At 37.6% G+C, this 21,163-nt stretch overlaps 1 protein-coding gene across 3 annotated transcripts in view; it reads left to right on the top strand.

Moving 5' to 3' along the window:
- LOC131049281 (magnesium transporter MRS2-3) overlaps positions 1–11,779 on the top strand; it is a 76,882-nt gene extending 65,103 nt beyond the window's left edge. For all 3 annotated transcript variants that reach the window (XM_057983333.2, XM_057983334.2, XM_057983335.2), the window contains one exon: positions 11,220–11,779. In XM_057983333.2, coding sequence (XP_057839316.2) covers positions 11,220–11,495 — 276 coding nt within the window. In that variant the 3' untranslated portion in view covers positions 11,496–11,779. The remainder of the gene's footprint in view (positions 1–11,219) is intronic.
- The last annotated feature ends 9,384 nt before the right edge of the window (positions 11,780–21,163 follow it).

Raw genomic sequence — 21,163 nt, 5'->3', positions numbered from 1 at the left:
GTCAAGTCCTTGGTTCTTTGTGTCATAGATGGAAGTGGGATAGTATGTCTTTGCCTCTTGAGGTGGTTTGGAGTTGGAGAAATGAAAAATCAAGCTCAAATCATGATTATCGCTCCTGACCCTTCCAAAGGGTCCAGAGCGAAAATCTTCATGGACCTCATTGTCTTCCTTGTTAGGCAAAGTTCTTAGTGTCCAAGGCATGTTGGAGGAAGGATAGACATGTTCTTGCCTTGAGGAATGATGGAAAGTAATAAAAGATGAAATATTAAGCCTAGAATGTGAAATTCGCTCCTGAGCCTTCCAAAGGGTCCAGGGCGAAATTTCACCAAAACCACCTTTTTTCCAATTTTGTGTCAAGACAATTGCAAACTAAAGTGAATTGGGATGGAAGAGGTCCTTAGGAGTAACTTCAAGTTGCTAGGAATCATTGAAATTGAAGGAAGTAAGCTTAAAACAAGATTTTCGCTCTTGACCCTTCCAAAGGGTCCAGAGCGAAAATCCTAAAATCCACCTATTCCTTTCACATTTGTGCCAAGTCAGGCCTAGACAAAGATGATAAAAGCCCTTGAGATTGCCCTTGAATGGATTTTTGTCTCAAAAAAATGATGATTTTGGGCTAGAGGAAGAATTTCGCTCCTGACCCTTCCAAAGGGTCTAGGGCGAAATTCATTATAGGTCGTCCCTGGCCATGATTTCTAGCGAAATTCTCTTTTCTAGTCACTTCGAGGTCAAGCAAAATGTTGCAAGCATGGGAGAGGGATCCAAGGATAAGAGTCCAAGTAAGCAAAGTGAAAAGACTGGAATTGAATGAGGATAAACAAGCAAATCATGAAATTCGCTCCGACCCTTCCAAAGGGTCCAGGGCGAAATTGTGCAAAACCTATCTTTTCCCTCAAATTTATGCCAAGTCTAGTGTGGGTCAAGATTAGAGGTATCCTTAGGCATGTCCTTGAGTTGTCAAGAGTCATCAAATATGAAGAAATGAGCTCAAAACAAGAAATTCGCTCTTGACCCTTCCAAAGGGTCTAGAGTGAAAAACACTAAAACCATCCTTTTCTCCAAATTTTGTGCTAAGTTAGGCCTAGACTAGGGCGAGAGAAGCTATTTGGAATGCCTTGGAAAGATGTTTTATCCACCAAAGATGCAAATTTTGAGCTAAAATTGGAATTTCGCTCCTGACCCTTCCAAAGGGTCCAGAGCGAAATTCTGGATAGGTCCTGTCCTTGGCTAGTTTTTTGAACGAATTCTCCTTTTTGGGCCTTGTGAAGATCGAACCATCGTTGCCAAGTTGAGAAGTGGATTCAATATGGGACGAGATTCCAAGTATAGAAAGTGAAAGAAATGGAGTTGAGTGAGGGAAAACAAGCATAGAGAGAAATTTGCTCCTGACCCTTCCAAAGGGTCCAGAGCGAAATTCTTCTATCTACCTATTTCCTCCTTGTGTCAAGTCGAGACTTTGATCCTAAGGCGTGATTGAGGTTGAAATGATGTTGCTTTGCCCTGCAAGATAAATTGAAGTGAAGGAAATGAAGAGTGAGACCTAAAACTTGAATTTCGCTCTTGACCCTTCCAAAGGGTCCAGGGTGAAATTCCTATGGAGCCTGTCCCTGGAAAGAATCTTGAGCAAACTTCATTTTGATGTCTTCTTGTTGATGATTTAAGGTATAAAATGCTATGTTAGAATAAATATATTATGTGTCCTTAATCATCTTATGGTTTGTCTTGCAGATGAAAGAAGACCAGGCCAGATCAAGGACGACCTCCTCCAGTCCAGCATCATCAAGGACGACCTTCTCCAGTCCAGCATCATTAGGGACGACCTCTTCCAGTCCAGCATTTCAAGGAAAGGTACACCATCCATCCTGCACATCAAAGACAAAGGAGGTTAAAGCAAGGGTTCGTTGGAGGAGCCAATAGTTTCAAAAGAGTTAATTAAAGTTATCTTCTCAGCATCATCAAATTGAAACATCAACCAAGTTACAAGTGTCAGACAAGGTGGCGTCCTAGTCGTCATTCCTCTAGTTGGATCGGTCCACCTCAGTGTGTCCAGATTCAATGTACCCGACTCATCAAAGATGACACAAACTTCGATGTACCTACCCCGGTTATCCATTGGTTGAATATTCCAGAGAAGACATGTGTCCAAATAATGCAATTATTTCATTGGCTAGAATTGAGTTTGTTGTAACAAACCCTTATTAGGGTTTTCATTGTAAAATCTCGGCCATTGATCTCAAATTGATCTGAGCCATTGAATTGTATTGAGAGCACTATATAAGCCCTAGCTACTCATTTGTAAAGGCGAATAGTTAGTCAATAGTTGATAGTGGGTGAATAGTCAGCTGATAGAATAGCAATTAGAGTAAATTAGGAGGACAAGACAAGAAATTGTTGCCAGTGATTGTAAACAAACTCTATTTTCATTGAAGTTATGGTGAAGTGTGTTGTTTCGTTGCAATATGCATGGTCTCTTGTTGAATCTTCATTTTAGATGATAGATAATTAAATTGAATGAAAGAAGTTGTTGAATGCACCTGTGTGGAATCCTTCTAGTCCATACCACTAGCCTCTTACTGATTGTAAGTGCGCCCTGCGTGGTCAACTGGCATAAAATGAGCTTAATCTTAAGTCGTTACACGTCTATTGTTCATACATTATCTTGAATGGTGATCAGTGTCTGATGGTGTACGATTTGAACGTATTGGAAGCATCCCTTAGAAGATCGCACTGAGTTGGTGTCGGATTGTTCAAGCCTAATGGTGAGACCCAACCCAGTAGGACTCCACCTAGTCGTTCATCCATCTTCTCGCACTCTAGGTAGTAGAGTAGACTTCCTGAACCTTGCATCTTTTACCATTTGTTTGTCTTCCAGTTAGTAAATAGGACTTGTGATTCCAGCAAATCAGACGTTCAGGTCATCGAGTGTAAGTCCCCTTGTGATTTCGGCAAATCACATCATACCATGAAGAGCTTATCCACGAGTAGAGAACCTACATAACAGAACCTTGAAGTTTCTCCGATTGATCCTTTTTGCGATATCTTCAGCATTCGGAAACTTTATTCAAGAGAGGATAAGATACCTCTAGGTATTTTATTCTGTGTTTGGTCGTGTACAAAATACACATCAACAGGTAGCCATGTCTCAAAACTCCGCCCTCCTTAGTGTCCTTCCTAAACTCCGCCCAAGGAAGAAGATACAATGTTGAAGACCTCCAAAAGTCCGCCATGTGGGAGTGCTTCCTAAACTCAGCCTTGAAGAGTAAGCCCAAAAGTCAGCCCTATCATGGGGAATGTCCAAAGTCCGCCATGTAGAGGTAGCCAAAAGTCCGTCCTATCATGGGGAATGTCCAAAGTCCGCTATGTAGAGGTAGCCAAAAGTCCGCCCTAGGGGAATGTTCAAACTTCGCCTTGGTAGTCATGATAAAAGTTCGCCATGTTAAAGAAGCTAAGAAGAGGAAGCATAAAACTCCGCCCTATACCTCCTCGGTGTCTTTCCTAAACTCCGCCTTAGAAAGTGGTCACAAAAGTCCACCCAAGGAGATGCATCAAAAGTCCGCCCAAGGTGCTAATCATGTTGGAGACCTTCAAAAGTCCGCCCTATGCCTTAAAAAGGTAATGAAAAGTCCACCCAAGTTTGATAAAGAAGATGGTGGAGTCATAAAAGTCCGCCATGCATGGTGAGAAGGAGAAAGGCTGCCCATGGAGAGAGCCTCTAAAAGTCCGCCCAAGCTTGGTATTGAAGGCAAATAAACATGTTGGAGTCCTTCCAAAAGTCCGCCCAAGTATGAAGTTGAACATTCAAAACTCCACCCTACTCTTGTAAGTCAAATAAAGTCAACAAGAATGTGAGTGATGTCATCAAATCTTCCCAAAAAATTGAACTCCTAATCAAATTAGAAAGTTGGAAAAAGAGATTTTCAAAGATCATCGAGTTGAAAAGTCAAAATGGAAACTCAAAATTAAAATTGGAAAGAAGATATTTGCAAATCAAAACGATTTTCAGACTGAGTTCCAGATTAGAAACTTTTTGGAAGATGCTAAATTGTAAGCCTAGTTCGAATTTATGGACTAAAAACAATTTAGAAACTTGCACAAGTAAAGGATTTTCAAACTAAAGAAGATGACAACACTTTCCCAAGATTTGAGTTAGATTTAGAAACATGAGTTGGATGATTTAGCGTGTTTCTAATTAGGAATTCAACTTCATTACAAATGCACCATTTGTAACTTCATTCTTACACCAAGAAGTTCAAAATTCTTTAGCTAAGGAGAGCATAAAGAAGTGTTTGCAGATTGGAGTTCATCTGGAGAAAATTTCGATATTGCTTGCAGTTGGACAAGCTTCTTGACAAAGGATTCACAGATTTTTGAGTGAAGCCAGCTGGTATAAGGAATAATTGTTCATTCTTTCTGAGTTTTCTGAGAAACTTCCAGCCTTATTTCAATCTATTCGAAGGTGAAGTTGAATTTACGATGCAGATTTATGCATTTTCTGAGTTTTTCAGAGTCATTGAAAATGATTTTAGTGAATTTATTTGAATTCTTAGTGAAGGAAAATCATTTTATTGACTAAGTAAAAGAGAGTTTTTGAAGTTATAACACTTGGTGTTGGATTGTGATCACAGTCATCCTTAGGATTGAAGAATTTATATACGAAAATCCATTTTTTTGGCTAAGTATGAAAATGAAATCAAATCTTCAAACACTTAGCCATTCACAGTCCCTATTTTCTTCAATTCACGAATTAATTTCTAACTTAAGCTTCATTGTCTAATTGCAGATTCTAGGCACTATGAAATTTCAAGTGGACAAAGACGCTCCTCCTGAGTCAAGGATGACTTCAAAGTGAAAGAATGTAAGCGACACTAACCTCGGGCACATCAATTTGAGGGAATTCAAGAAGCGAATGTTTGGTTTGGACAACCTCGTGCCTACCACAACCGCACGAAAGATGATGAAGAGTGGCATCGTGCATGCTGTTGGTTTTCTCCCCACCATGCAATGTACTGAATTAGTAGCTGAATGTGCTATGCATTACAACCCCGCCAGTAGAGATATTGTTGCACTCGATGGGAGAATATTGGCGAACATCAGTGATGAGGCCATCAGAGAAGCCTTCAAAATCCCAGAGTATCATAATGCTGTGTACGTGACCAAGGATGCCAGTAGAGATATTGTTGCACCCGATGGGAGAATATTGGTGAACATCAGTGATGAGGCCATCAGAGAAGCCTTCAGAATCCCAAAGTATCATAATGTTGTGTACGTGACCAAGGATGAAGCTGATCGCATGTATCGGGATCACTTGGAGGAATATGACGCCATTGTCAATCATTCCTAGCTGGATAAGCCAAGGAAAGGTGCCTCCAAACTTCAGAGGAAGAGCTTGGTGAGAGCATACTTCAAGGAAGATATCGGAGATATGATCGTTCTGCTGAACAGGATAATGGGGAATCCTCAAGGTGCTCCGTTCGAGCCCTGGATGTATTATTTTATTAATGAAATAATGAATGGAGTGAAGATGATAGACTGGGCTCAGATGATAAGTGACAACTTGGATAGCCAGCTAAAGAACCTGGAAGCAAATAGGACCTTCTTCATGAGTTCGCACTTGTTTTATTCCTTGGTTAGAACCTACAAATATAGAGGTCTCACTTGCAGAGGGGAAGTGGGAAACAAGGAAAACCAGTTTCCAGTCTATGATTGTTATCCCCAGCTCCACATGGAAGAAAAGTTCCTTTTTAAAAGGGTGAATGATACATTTCTCATGTACATCACACGGACGTTGCAAGGTGGACTGCATCAGAGACTCTCTCAAGAGTCTATGGACTTCATCAGTAGATTTGGATATTGGTATATCCAATACCCGAAGTTCACTTACCTTAGAATTCAAGGGTTTATCGGGTCTCCCTATAAGCTTCCAGCTTACCCTACCAACCGAGTTGTGTTACTGGAGGTTGTGAGGCAATTGGAGGGGTATATGGCAATTCAAAGAGATAAGCAGAAGAATTCGGGAACCTCCTCTCTCACGATCGGGAATGGATTGGAAACATGTCTGTCATCACAAGCTGCTACCACTGCTGAAAAGGATTTGGCTTGGTATCCCTTTTATCAGTACAAGGCGAGGAAGAATTTTGATCCGTTCCACAAAATAAAAAGGGTTGAAGGGATGACATTTGAACACAAAGCTGATTTAGAAGATTATTGGGCTAACGCAGCCAATAGTTTCGAAATCAGAGAGAGATTTTGGTCAAGGATTCCCTTGAGCCTGGTAAGAGCGACGAAGGTGTTTAGAGTTGCTGACCAAGTAGAGGACAGCCTTGAGCTTTAGCAGCCGGGCTTCGAAAAGATGAAGAATGAACAACTAGCCTTGATAGATTGGGTAGAGGGAGAGAAATCAGATTTGGCAGACCTCATGAAGTCGGTGGTCGAGTATTCTAAGTGGTGGACATCTGAAAGGACAAAACAATTGAAGTCTAAAGGTGTGGCCTTGACCTATGACTTGATGGGAGTAGATGACTCTTTGTCCTCCAAGAGGAAGGAGTTAGTTGGCAGCTTTAGAAAGGCCATAGGAAAGAAGATTGTAGGGGAGAGACGGGAATCCAGCGAAGGTCATTCCACCCTGAGTGTCGCATCTGCCGTACCTGATCAGAATGTCGTTGAGGAGCAGGAGATGGACATATGTATGGTTAATAATGAAGTGAGAGTGCCTTCTCCTTCGATCAAGGAAATAATGAAAGGAGTCGTCCAAAGCCCGGACAGAGAGCAAATTGAAACACTTGCATCTCCAGTAGTCTTCTTGGATGGTATAGCTACTGATCCAGGAAGGACAAATGATGGGTTTGATCAGAATACCGTAGAGCAATCAACTATCCCTGATTGGCTAAGGGAAAGGATAAGGGCTAAGGTCCCTAAGGAAGCCTGTTCTGAAGAGATCACAACAGCATTTCTGGAGAAGGTGAATGAGCCAGTCATAGCCAAACCGCCCAAGACAATTCAAATAGCTGTGCTGAAGGAAGGGAAAACTCGGGATAGTGTTGCTCCAAAGGACTATAAGATCACCACTATAGAGCTGGGTAAGCCCACCCAAGACCAAGAGGTCCAGTACTTTGATGACTCTTGTAACGCCCTCAAGGCAAGTTTAGCTCAGGAGAGAGAGAAGAGAAAGAAGGTTGAGGAAGAAAACCAACAATGGAGGAAGTATGTTTTCCATCTTACCAGGCCACTTAACCATGAGATCCCGGTCACCCCTCCACAACCTCTTCAGCAGGAATCGATGAAGGATTACGAGGATATGAAGGGCACATTCACACAGGCCAAGGAGTGGATTTTAGATGCTTCAGCACATGCTGATATACTGGTGCAAAATTTAGTGTCAGCACATGAGTCAACCTCTTCGTTGGTCAGCCGTATCCAGGACCTAGCTGCCAATTGGGAAGACATGGAGGAAATTCAAGATGAAATACTTCCGCATCTGAAGGTTATTCGAGGCTTGTCGAAGAGAAGCTTGGTGGATGCAGGTGTCATACAGGCCGGGGATAGGTATGACTTCAACACCTGGTATTATGCCTTGGTCACCCGGATTGAAGTTTTGAAGAAATGTGAGACTAAGTGCTTTGAGACAAAGGAGAGTGTCAGGGAGATCTTGAGCAAGGTGTTTCATGTAGCATTAGAGATCCAAATCAAGAGAGTATAAGGGAGAAGCACTTGTAGGCAGAGAACCTGAGAGCCAGGATTCAGTCCAACTTCTTCAAGGACTCAGGGATGATTGACAAGGGCGATCTTTTGAGGATTGCAAATTTTCTCTTCATCAATGAGAACTTTCTTGCCCAAGCAGTTGAGTGGGAGAGCATCCTCGCCACATGTACCGATGATGTGGACATCATCGACTTCCAAATTAGCAGCTTGCCAAATGTCACCATGGAGGAGGTTAGGCTTATCGTGTCCAGGTACATCAAATCTGCGAAAGAGGAAATTGGACACTCACCTCAGTGAGATTAGCAGTTGTGCCACATGTCACTTTCTTATTCATTCAAGCTGATAGTGCTTTGGGAAACCCTAATTAGGGTTTGTAGCTTTCAATTTGGGCCCTTGATCACTGTTTTGATCTCGCCCGTTCATTTATTTTTGAAAAACTATATAAGGCTACCTCCTCTCATTTGGAGAGTGTGAGGTTTTTGACATATTGTTGCGTAAGGTCATTTCCAGATAATATATTGCATGTGCGATTTCCTCAACACTTAGTTAAAGTTAATTTAGATTTGCTTTCATTGTTGTTAATTTGAATGAAGGATTTGGTAAGTGTCAATCGATGGTGTATCTCCGCTCATACTTTTGGTGAATGGATGATTTCCATTTCGCCGTGCAAAGTTAGTCTGAACCCATCCTCTGTGCATCCCAACATCTTAATCATAAGCACAATCCATTGAAGATTGCACCAGCTTTGTGTAGTTGTCCCTAGTGTGGCGAAGCAAAGTTTGGTTTCTCGAGAGCACCCAGTTGATACCGTCTCCGGAGTTCGTAGGATTAGATCAGCCTTCTTAAACCTATCTCTTTTCTCCTTTTTTGAAAGTCTAAATCCTGGAAAATCTCCAAAAAAGAAAGAGCCTAAAATTGCTAAATCCGTCTAAGTCCAACATTTCAAAGACATCTGTTAACGCAAGTCCCCCTTTGAGATTTTCAGCATACACTACCCAAGAAGTTATTTCATTAAAGTCGCTTGTTTGCACATATAGACCTTGGAATCAGTAGTGATTTTTCAGGAGAGGATAGATTACCTTCGGGTATCCTATTCTAATGTTTGTTAGATGATAAAACAGACACCAACAGGAATATTACAGATTTGTTCGTGGATACACAAGGATCTATTTTTCCTTTGGCAGAGTTGTTGGAGTTTCATGTACTCATCCTTGTAATGCATCAAAGGATAGTATTCTTCATGACCAGTAATGAAAAACTTCTCCAAAGATTCAACAAGATTTTAGTCCTGTCTGCTCTCAACATTCTATGCCTACTCATTCTAGGTAGCTCACCCATGCATGACTGCTGTGAGCATCTTCAATGAGGCAAAGCTGATCATCTTTACATTAGTGAATTGATTGAAAGAGAAGTACGCCTGTAGATGTTAATTTCAATCATGTACTGTCTCAACATCAATCTTGCCTTAGAAAAGTAGGATATTGAGATTGACTTGTACCTTGAGAGAACCTTGATTTTGAAACAATATGCATGCATGCGGGGGTTGATGCTTGGGGATTTATTTGCATTATGACCTCGAAGAATTGCCCAAAAAAGAAGTGCACTAGTCTTTTTGAGCATCCTTGACGGGTTGCTAGACATCGTTAGATATGTCAGAAGCCTTTGTCTGTGATTCATCCATCTCAACCTTGTAGCAGCACTTGTCTGGTTAGTTTGACAGAGAATCAGATTTTACTTCTCTAGTACATAAGTGTTGACACGCATTTACAAAATTTTCTTTTATGCTGATTCTCTAAACTAGAAAGAGAATGGAAGGAGAGTAGTATGCTTTTATATCAATTCCCTGGATTGGTAAGGATTTGGTGTGGAGACTAAAGAATATCCTGATACCAATAATCCACATCTGGTAAGCCCAAGACATTAGTGAGGAGGAAAACACAAGAAATTATCCTGTAACCTTTTGTGTTATAATGCATATTGTACAAACTATAGCAAGATAGACCATTACACATCGAACTAGGCAATGAGATATCGGTATAATGCACCTATTCATCATGGATAAGAATATTATGTGTGGCTACAATGAGCCAGAAGTCATAAAAATTCTTGTGATTATATTACGGATGAGAATTTTAACTGATTTGCCTTGCTGGAAAGAAACTGCTCAATTCTCCCTTCTAGAGATCAAATACAATTACATTTATAACTAAGGAAGACCCTGCTACAATCAAGATTAGTTACATAGCTTCATTAAATATGGTTTACACATTGCATAGTTTCTTTGAGGCATTGTTGACTAGGAAGGTGTCAAGTGGAATGGAACTCTTTGGTTGAGCTGGAATTAGCGATCGAGTTATGTGCTGGAAACCTTATGATAAAGTGCCACTTGGGTAGAGCAAATGATGCTGGTGACGGTCTGTAAGAACCATTCTAGGTGGCATTGATTTGGGTTGCATCATACTAATCTTGAAGAGAGTTTAGTGTACAAGCTGCTGAGGTGCTTGGATCATACTTTTTTCCTCTTAATATCCATGGGCCAAAATTGTTCTCACAAATTTCAGTTAGTGCTTAACATGAGATGTGCTGGGAACCTTCTGATTGAGTGCCTACCTGGGAATTGCCATTTGGGTTGGTACCAATTTTTGAGAGCCAGTCTTTGGGTACTGATCTGGAAAAACCAATCCAATCTACATTGCAATGATCTCCAAGATCAAGGTTGGTGTACGAGCAGCCAAGATTGTGCTCACATCTCATACTATGGATCTTAATCCACATAGGACCAAATTGATGTCACCAATTTCAAAAGATAACATGCTTAGATTGATTCTTTAGAAATTTTTCCATGTGACTTATGAATGCTAGTGATTCATTAGATGATACTCTTCTTTGTTTACTGTTTCTTTTCTTTCTTCAGCGTGTCTGTTAAGGGTTCATCATTTCTTGATTGGTGGCCGTAGTTCAATTGTCTCTGAGAGGGTTTTTTCATGATGAACTATATTCATCTGAGATTGGTGCATATGCTTTGGACCCAGACACTGCCTTACTGAGGAGATATTGAAAACCACAATTAGGGTCCATTTTATTTCCAGCCCCTTATGTGTGGTTTAATTAAATCACTTAGCTCTTGAAATGAGTGGATTTGTTGTTTACTTTCTTTTTTGTAGGACTAGTATGTTTTAATTATTCACTTTCCTCTTGAAATGAATAGGTTGGTTTTCTAATTCTTTGTAGGACTACAGTATCGTCATGAAATACTTGTTTAGTAGACTGCAATATTTGATTAGTTTTTGAACAGAGGCACTCAGTCATAGTAATTTTGATAGAGTTTTATTTATCTTTAATATATTTAACCAGACTCGGTTATATTTGACCAGATTCTGTTTAGGGAAATGCATTCACTATGAATTTCTGACTTTTATATTTATTCGTTTCTTCGGATTGTCTTTTACTCGCATATATTTGAAAATATTTTACTTTGCTGATGTTTTTCATGTTTTGTTGCTTAAACTTGATATTTAAAGCTGAGAGGGTATGTTGATGATACGGAGGATTACATCAATATTATGCTGGATGGCAAGCAAAATCATCTTCTTCAAATGGGTGTCGTGTTGACAACAACTACTCTTATTATCAGCTTATTTGTTGTTGTAGCAGGAGTAATGGGCATGAACGTCAGGATTTCGTTATTTAATACTGGCTTTCCACAATGGTTGCAGATTGTTATTGGTAGTACAATAAGTTGTATATTCCTTGACATTGTAGCAATTGCATGGTTTAAACATAAACGATTAGTGTAAACAGCGGCTGCTTATGTTGTAATTACTTGTTATTCCAAGGACGTCATGTAATTATTATTATTTAAAATTTTTCTACTCAAAGCTCAGAGTTTACTACTTATATAAGTCTAATGCATTGTACTTGTTCATCAGTCGTTATTTCAGTTTTCTCTTAAATTGTGAGAAGTTAACAAGCAAACCCGTTGATGTTTTGTTGAGGGATCAACATCTATATTGAATTGTAAAGCTATGTTTAAGACAGTAAAATCTTTATAAATGAATGGTTTGCAAGCAAAGTTTAAACCCGTTGATGTTTTGTTGAGGGATCAACATCTATATTGAATTGTAAAGCTATGTTTAAGACAGTGAAATCTTTATAAATGAATGGTTTGCAAGCAAAGTTTACTTGTATAGGTTGAAGGATTTAGTTCAAATGCGGCTTAAGAAACTTTCCTTGGTCCTGATTATAACTTGAATTTAATTCAGTAAATTTTTGCAACTTGCTGAAATGATATAACTCATTTAATTTTGGGGAATGATGATTGCTTGTTTTATGTGGACAAGTTGTTACAGCCTAAGTCACCAGGTTCGAATTCGAATTCGAAGTTCGACAGCTTTGAAATTCGAATGAAGTTCGATGCGGAAAAAATTCAAAATGTATAAAATTCGAATTAAATTCGTCATATGTAATTTTAAAATTTTTTTTTAATAAATATATGTAATATATCTATAAATTTGCATAAATAGTTTAACATTGATAAATAGATTTGAAATCATTACAAAAAGATGACACATTTATAAAATATAAACCGTAGGAAACATATGCTTTCACTATTGCAAAGATGTTCTTTTGTCAAAAAGGTACAATAACAGTAAAAAACTTTAGAACTTTAAAATAACTCTAAGTCATCAAGAGCACTTGGCTGGGATGCCAAATCATCATCATTTGTATCACTACTCAGTTCATCATCTGCAAAGTCAGGCTCATCTGCATCTGGCATTGCTATGCCTTAAAGAGTTTGTTGTAAAGAAGTGTTCTTTGCTGATTTGTTCATCAACAATTTCAAATTGCTGCGAACATAGACAAGATCTCCCAACTTTCCAGTCAGCAATTTGTTCCTCTTTTTGGAATGGATGTGGTCAAAGCAACTCCAGTTCCTCTCACAAGCTGATGAACTTGCTCCCTGACTCAAAATTCGAATAGCGAACTCTTGTAGTTCAGGAGCTGGTGATCCATAAGAGATCCACCATCTATATCCAGGCATACGTGGCGAGTCATATTTGGCTTCTGCCCCTCCAAACATCCCTTCTCCTCTCTTGTATTGCCAACTTTGATCTTTGATTAGTGCCGCAATTTCTGGATTTGGTACATACCTGCTAATGGCTTGGTAAAGCCCTGCCATGATTTCATTATCACCCCTTCTATCAATAAAAAACAACTTAGGCTCCAAAAAGCAAGCTGCTGCATGTAAAGGTGTGTGCATCATTTTCCATCTGCAATCAACTGTCTCCCATATCTGCATATATTTTGCTTCTTCATTATTTAGTGCTTTTTGAATAGATTCCTTACACCGGACCATGCTTTCATAAAGCATGCCAATGTAATGTCCCCACTTTAGCAGTTGATCAAGTGTGTGTGCGTTAGCCTTGTTCTACATGGTCCCGAGGGCTAACGAAGGGTTTAAGGGGATCCTGGAGTGTTTTGGCCTAGTTATTTCCAGTTTGGGCCAAAACGAAGTTGATTTATTCAGTTTCAGGCATGCTTATTATTTTTAGTAAGTCAGCAGGACATAGTGGAGGCCAGTTTTGGTGTTTGGATTTGATACTCTTTGGTGAGAGCTTTCCGACGAGCTATCACTCGCATTATTCAGAGTTCGATTGCTAATACATTTTAATGCCTGAAGTTTTATTAAAGTAACATTTAATTTAATTGTAAAATATTAAAGTGTTACTCTAATATTTATTTTATGGGGATCTGTACCCAAGGGAGACATAAGTGAATATTTTAATATATGTTTTATATTGCTCATCTTTTATTCCACATTGTCCATGAGAGTTGAGTGGATCCTTGGAAAAAGAATAAAAGAAAGCGTTTGTGGCTTCATTAGACATGTTGAATATGAGAAGAATTGGTATGTGTGAGTTGCAGATCCGTTCTTGGCATTAGAGGACGTCTATCCTCTCTTGTGACATTCTAGATGTCATTCCCTTGGGGTTTGGCCTTTGGAATCCATTGCTATCAGCTTCATTATCAGGCAGATTGGATGCATTTCTAGCTACAGGCAGATTTAATGTTTGTTCATATCTTCTTCCCTACTTGTCCGATGCTTATGTCATTTTGAGGAGATGATTTTATGAAGATATTGGACCTGTTGAAGACAAATAAATATTGCTGCAATACTATTCACGTGGGTACTATTCATGCGGTTACTATTCACGCGGGTACTATTCACGCAGTTACTATTCACGCGGGTACTATTCATGTCATTGTAGCAGCAAGATTGAAAATGATTGCTGGAGTATTATGTCAATAATGCTGGAATAATTAGTAAGTTGATAATCTGCCATGTATTTGATTTTCTTAAAATCTGAAAATAACACATTATCAGCAGTAGTTCAATTTTCAGTTTGCATATTATTGTAGTTTCATTCTTGTCCATATTCTGTGATTTCAATTCCATGTAAAACAAACCAACATTTCATTTCCGGAGCTATAAGGGAATTTAAAACATTAAACGGAGAAATAAGGAGTTGGATGCAAACTGTTTGATAAAATTCCTAGCAGCAATTGGTATGGTTTTTGGGCATTCCGGGCTGTCCATTACAGCCAAGGCAAGGAGTGTCACCATCAACCATACGAAGCACGTCAACAATTGGTTCACATACAAGCAAAACTTTTGCTACACTTTCCCAGAAATTGCTGTTTAGGATGATTTGCTCTATGTTCTTCCCCTTGGGGCCTTTAGAAAGCATTGAACTTTCCCACTGATTGGAACATATAACAGACCTAAAAGCTGTTTTTTCTTCAACCACTCTTTTCAAAGTGATATAATATGAAGCAAATCTTGTTTCACAAGGCCTCAACAATTCCTTTGATGCATGCTGCCTATAAATACTCAATGTGAGATGATGATTTCGTATGAAATTTGCAATTGCTCTCCCTCTATGAATAGCTTCATTTACCCATGGGAATTTAGCCAAGTCATGAAGCAACAAATCGAGACAATGGGCTGCACATGGGCTCCAATATATCTGTGGGTACTTCTCTACAATCAGCCTCTCAGCTCCCACACATTTTGCTGCACTATCAGTTACCACTTGAACCACATTTTCCATCCCTACTTCAAGAATGACTTCCTCTAATATTTGAAAAATATACTCTGAAGTTTTTTTGTGGTTCATGGTGTCAATGACTTTCAAAAACACAACACCTTCAGGACAAGACACCAAAACATTAATCAATGGCCTTTGACACATATCTGACCATCCATCACTCAATATAGTGCAACCTGTTTCCTTCCAAGTGGCTTTGACATCAGCTAGTTTTTCAGTCACTCTATCTTTTGACCTCTGCAAAAGAGTTGTCCTGATAGCCTCTGAACCTGGGGGTGTGTACCTTTTGCCAAACTCTGCAATTTTCTGAACTGCATTACGGAAATGAGGATTTCTCGCAACATTGAATGGAATAGCATTTGTGTAAAAAAAATCAGCAATTGCATCATCCACTTGTTGTTTCTCTACTGGTTTCCAAAAGTTTTTCAGTGTTCCACTCTGTTTTGGTACACTCGTTGCTTCGGATTGCACAGAAGAGGAAGACATGGCAGATGTGAATCTAGATATATCTCCTTCAATTTTCTGTTTCTTTTGTGCCTTCTTCATTTTGTCTACCATTGAAGCAACCAACTCTTTCTCTAGAATAGCTTTAAGTTCTGGAGTCGCACCTATGCATGCTTGAACACCTCCACCTGGACCCCCTGTATTAGCAAGGAAGTGGTCCCTAAGCCTTGTTAAAGTTCCAATAGTATTTGCCTGACATATATTACATTTGATGTGAGTTCCATTTTGGGTCACATGCTTCCATGCCTCAGAAGTTGATTTGGGAGGAGCCATTAAATGAAAATCTGCATGTTTGGAAAGAAAAATTGAAAAACACACTACTTTTATTTCAACATTTTAAAAATATATAATAAAAATATATAATATTAAACAATATAATAAAAAACCATTAATATAAAATTATAAATTATATAATAATAATATTAAACAACATTATAAAAAATAAACATTATAAAGTATAAAATATTAATTAACCTAAAAAAGTATTAAATAAACAACATTATTAAATAATAATAAACCTAAAAAAATATTAAATAAACAACATTATAAATTTATAAACATTTAATAAACAACATTATAAACATTATAAATAAATAATAAACCTAAAAAATATTAAATAAACAACATTATTAAATAAATAATAATAAAATTTATAATAAACATTATTAAATTGTTTATAAAAATATTAAACCTAAAAAAAATTAAAAAAATATAAAAATATATAATATAATATTACAAACTATTAATATAAAATCATAAATTTTTAAACATTAACATTATAAACAAAAAAAATAAATAATAAACTTAAAAAAAATGGCGGCCTACCTATGCAGGTCGCGGACGTGTTGATTCTTGCCAGTGGCGTCGCGGACTGTAGGTGGTGTCGCAGACTGGTGGCGTCGCGGACTGGTGGTGGTGGCATCGCCGACTGGTGGCGGCCGAGCAACTCCTGCGGCTGGGCAGACAAGGCTCCTTTGGCAACTTGTGTGGCGGTCGGGCAGAGTGGGCTCCGTTAGCAACTCGCGTGGGTGTGATTGCAACTCCTGCGGCCGCCCTTTTATAAAATCCGCGACAAAACCTTAAAACGCAAACCAAAAAAAATAAAAAACACTTTATCACAAACCCTAATTTTTTTTTCGAATTTAATCAATTTTTTGCATAGTTTTTCAAGTTCGCCGAATTTCGAACTTCAAGGTTCAAATTCGGTCGAACCTGGTGACTTAGGTTACAACTATTGAGTATAGATCTCTGGTTATTTCATTTGCTAAATGGAATGTAACTTTTTCATACATTAGCACAAGGGGACGTAACAAGAGAAGAGCCCATTATATACTAACCATCAAGTAAATTTTAAGTAGGAACTTGAATGTTATTATGGACTTAATAATCCAACAAACTAATTTTTCCAAAAGCATTTACTATTTTCTATAGCAGATTAGTAAAGGTTAAGTAGGAACTTGAATGATATTATCGACATAATAATGCAACAAACTAAGTTTTACAAAAGCATTTACTATTTTCTAGAGTACTTTGCATGGGTACAATGATGAAGAAGACTATTAAAATTTATGGTTTGTTTGAAGTATCTTGGAATAATGCTAGTGCTCACTGGTACTAAAATGTGTAATGTCCCTTCTTGGGATCTTTCTCATTTTTCTCCCTAGAATAACAATTTTTACCTAAGTTTAAGAAGGTAATTCATTTACAAGCATAATTTTAATAAAATATTGTCAAATGTAATACATTATTTTAAAATAATCTTGGTTTAGGTCCAACAATATTCACAATCATTTCATATGATAAAATCTAACATTACAAAGCATTAACAAAAAATATCAAGATTTCATAATGGCATATACATCTATATGCAAATCATTTATGTTTAAATCCAAAATAGTATTAATTATTATTCCAAAGCATATTCCTATAGTAATTGTATTAGAGATTTGTTAGAAATGTTTGCAAATTGCAATCTTAAGGATGGCTGTCCTTTTATTGCAAGAGCATGGGTGAATCCTTGACCAACAGACTTGGGGTGATGCACTTGAGAAGACTCAAGCCCAAAAGTATTCGTACACCTCTTGGCCTACAAACACTACTGATGCTCTGCAAAAAGGATTAGAAAATCTGTTTGATGACAACACACACAAGAGCACAAGAAACAAACATTAGTGTTAGCAACAAAAGATTATCCTAAACAGGCATATCAAGAGAGATATTAAGCATGAAATAGAAAGCATATAAACATAAAATGAAATAGCTAATCAAGATGCTCATAGTTGCTCCTCCCTTGTTCCTCTCCTCTCCAAGTCCCAAATGAGTGTAGCTCTTAGCAGCTTTTTGCACTATGGATGCTTATGGAGGATTGAGATTTAATACTAAGCTTCAAATATGAAATGAAAAGCTAAATACTATGCTAGAGTAGATAGTGATGCTATGAAAAAGCTCTATGCTAATGCCAGTATAACAACAATACTCTAAAATGCTTCTCCTTTTGCTTGAGGAGAAGGGTTCTATTTATAGAAGAAATAGGGAAATGAAGGGTTAAGATTGAATGGTTTAATCAAGGGCCAAGTTTGAAAGTTGGGGATCCATGTGCACAATTGGCACCAATAAAATGGTGACAAGTTTCAACATAGGATTGGGTTGAGAGAGGAGGTTGGAGGCATTAAAGGCCTGAGAAGACTTCATGGTTATCTAGAAGGTAAGGGTCAAGTCTAAATTAAGATTACCCATTGGATTAAGAGTTAATCCAAGGATAAACCTTTGTGCAAATGTTTAAGAGATAATCATGGTCAAAGCATTAATGGCCTGATGAGACCTTTGGGTTGGGTAGAGGTTGAGTCAAAACAAATGTTTTAACCATGTGGGAGGGTTGAATTAACCATTAATGGTTATTGGAGACTTTGGGGATTAAGTGGTTGAAGGTTGAAAGCTTTCAAAGGTTATCCAAGACTTTGAGCCATTTAGTGGTTGAAGGTTGGAAGCTTTCAAAGGTTATCCAAGACTTTGAAGGTTAATTTGTTGAACACACAAAGCATTAATTGCTTTTCAAAGACTTTGGAGTCTTTGAGAAGTGACTCCAATTTGCTTAGGAATGTGACAATATTTAGGGGATGGATTAGGCTAATTAGGAAGGGTTTAGAAGAATTTAGAAGGGGTTTAGGCATGCAAGTGGATTTTGTAGGAAAATGCAAGTGGGAGAAATTTTGGTATTTTCAATTAAAATAAAATCATTTATTTCAATTAAATGGTGTAAGTTGAATTTGGATAAATATTTAAATAAATATTAATTTATTTAAATGAGAAAATGAAGATAAAGCATTTAAAATGCTTGAAGACTTTGAGGGAAACCATTAAAGGCTTGAAGACTTTAAGGAAAACCATTAAAGTCTTAAGAAGACTATAGAAGGAAGCCATCAAGTTTGAAGACTTTAAAGCCATCAAGTTTGACTACTTTAAGGGAAACCATTAAAGGTTTCAAGTGGGTGAGGATAAATAGGATTTTAAATAAATAATTTATTTAAAATAGTTGTGCAACTTGCTTTTGTAGGAAAATACAAGTGGGTGGAGGATAAAGGTGATTTAAATAAATGATTTATTTAAAATAATTGTGCAACTTGCTTTTGTAGGAAAATACAAGTGGGTGGAGGATAAAGGTGATTTAAATAAATTATTTATTTAAAATAATTGTGCAATTTGCATTTGTAGGAAAATGCAAGTGGGTGGAGGATAAAGGTGATTTAAATAAATTATTTATTTATTTAAATGTGAGAGGTGGGATTTTGGGGGATTTAAATAAATATTAATTTATTTAAATGTGAGAGAAGATTTAATTAAATAAATATGATTTATTTATTTAATTAATGGTCTGAATTTGGTTAAGTGAATTAAATCAAATAAATTGAATAATTTATTTAATTAATAGGAGAATAGGGTTAAGATGAATTAATTAAATATTAATTTAATTAATTATTAATTGATGGTTAAATAATCAAATAAATACTAAGTATTCATTTAATTAAGTGGACAGATTTATGTGACTACATTTGCCCCTCTTTGAGACGGTGCGGTTTATCGCGTCGTTTCAAAGAAAGAAAAATAGGTGTGAAGAAATGCCCCATAAAATGTAAATTTAATGGGTGGTATGCCCCCTCGAGGGATGGGCCAAATTTTGTTTTGAAAAATCGGGCGATCTCTCGAAAAAGAATGCAAAGTGGAGGGGAGGTAGAATAGAAGAAATTAGAACTAATGATGAAAGAATGGGAGAAAATGGAGTGAATATGAAGAAACAACAAGCCAACGAGTACCCTGAGGTCATGCAAGAGATACATAGCAGATGTAGTGTGGGGTTTGGATTGATGCTATACAATTGATCAAAATTGGTTGGACAATCTGGTGCAATCGGTTTAATTGCCCCGGTCAAGTCAAAGCGTGACAGTTGATGTCAGTTGGTCACTTGGACATGATAAAGTCTGAGTAAGTGAATCAAAGTGACCTGATGGTGACTTAGACAATTGATGTAATTGCCCGATGAAGTCAAGGTATATGAAGCAAAATACTCGTTGAGACGTAGACAATTGATGTAATTGTCCGTTGGATTGTGTTTGATTGGTTTGATCAATTGATAATGTGTGTGTGATGGATGGTTGTGGGGAATCATGGCAGCCCCGTTGAGACTAGGTCATTATGATAAATGCCTGATGTAGTCTAGGATTACCATAATCGATTACCTGTTGAGACCCGAAGATACTTGATCAGAGTATCTGTTGATAGTCTAGGTGTGTGGGAGTCGATGTATCTGTGTAGATAGAGTAACTGGCTTAATTTTGTGGATGAGTGAGGATGGGAAGCGATGAAGGGATTAGGATGATGTTGATGATCAAGATAGGGAGGGTGAGGGGGGGGGGGTTCGATGTTAGATAGAAGAAATGGAGAACCTATTACATTCCTATGGAAGAAGAGGAAAATAGAGTATCCATTGTCATTATTATGTATGAATGATATGCAGCTATTTATGAATGTATGGATGGGTGGAATGCAACGAAATGCAATATATACATATGAGATGGAATGATGATCCATGGTGCTTTATTTTTCATCATTGAGCTTTCAAATGTTGTAAGAAAATACAAGCAACTTGACATAAAGATTCAAGATGACCAGAGCATTTCTTACATGGATTTTGATATAGCAAGTTAATACAAGCAACTTGATATAATGGATCAAGTTGACCAGAGTATTGCTTGCAGAACAGACAAGGATTATCTCCGTTCATGCATGACTTGGATCGTCCTCCTTGATCTTAGGCTGATCATATCCTGAGACAAGTGCATACTGTACTAAGAAATAAAAACCTTTATCCAAATTGGATGAGGAGGAACCAAAGAATGAGCAGTGTACCTGTAAACAAACAGTATATACATAAAGAATAAAGAATATGGATCCTTGGTAATGGTTCATGCTCATATGGTCAAGGTATACGCTGTAGTCATCAAGCCGTAATGATCTATGACTGTATTTGGCATAAGATCACATAGCCTAGTGAACTTCCCACGTAGACACCATTAGTACATGCCCCAGAACTTCATCGGAAATAATGCGCAAATGATACAAAACAATGCTGAAAGATCCCGATACAGATAAACGAACGATTGTACTCACAAATCAACCAAGTATTTGATAGCTTAACATAATTTTCTTGTCAAAGAAAATGTCATCTTGTCTTTGTTTTGGTAAGGAAGGATGCATCCTTGTTTAAAGACAGGTTTGCATTTGTTAATGTCGATTGTGTGGTTTGATTGGTAAATGGTCATTGTGTGAGTATTTTGTCAATGTTTATTTTGTATCTG

Source organism: Cryptomeria japonica, chromosome 10 (assembly GCF_030272615.1).
Source record: "Cryptomeria japonica chromosome 10, Sugi_1.0, whole genome shotgun sequence".
In the NCBI taxonomy this organism is placed as follows: domain Eukaryota; kingdom Viridiplantae; phylum Streptophyta; class Pinopsida; order Cupressales; family Cupressaceae; genus Cryptomeria; species Cryptomeria japonica.
This window is presented reverse-complemented; position numbering and strand designations above follow the sequence as displayed.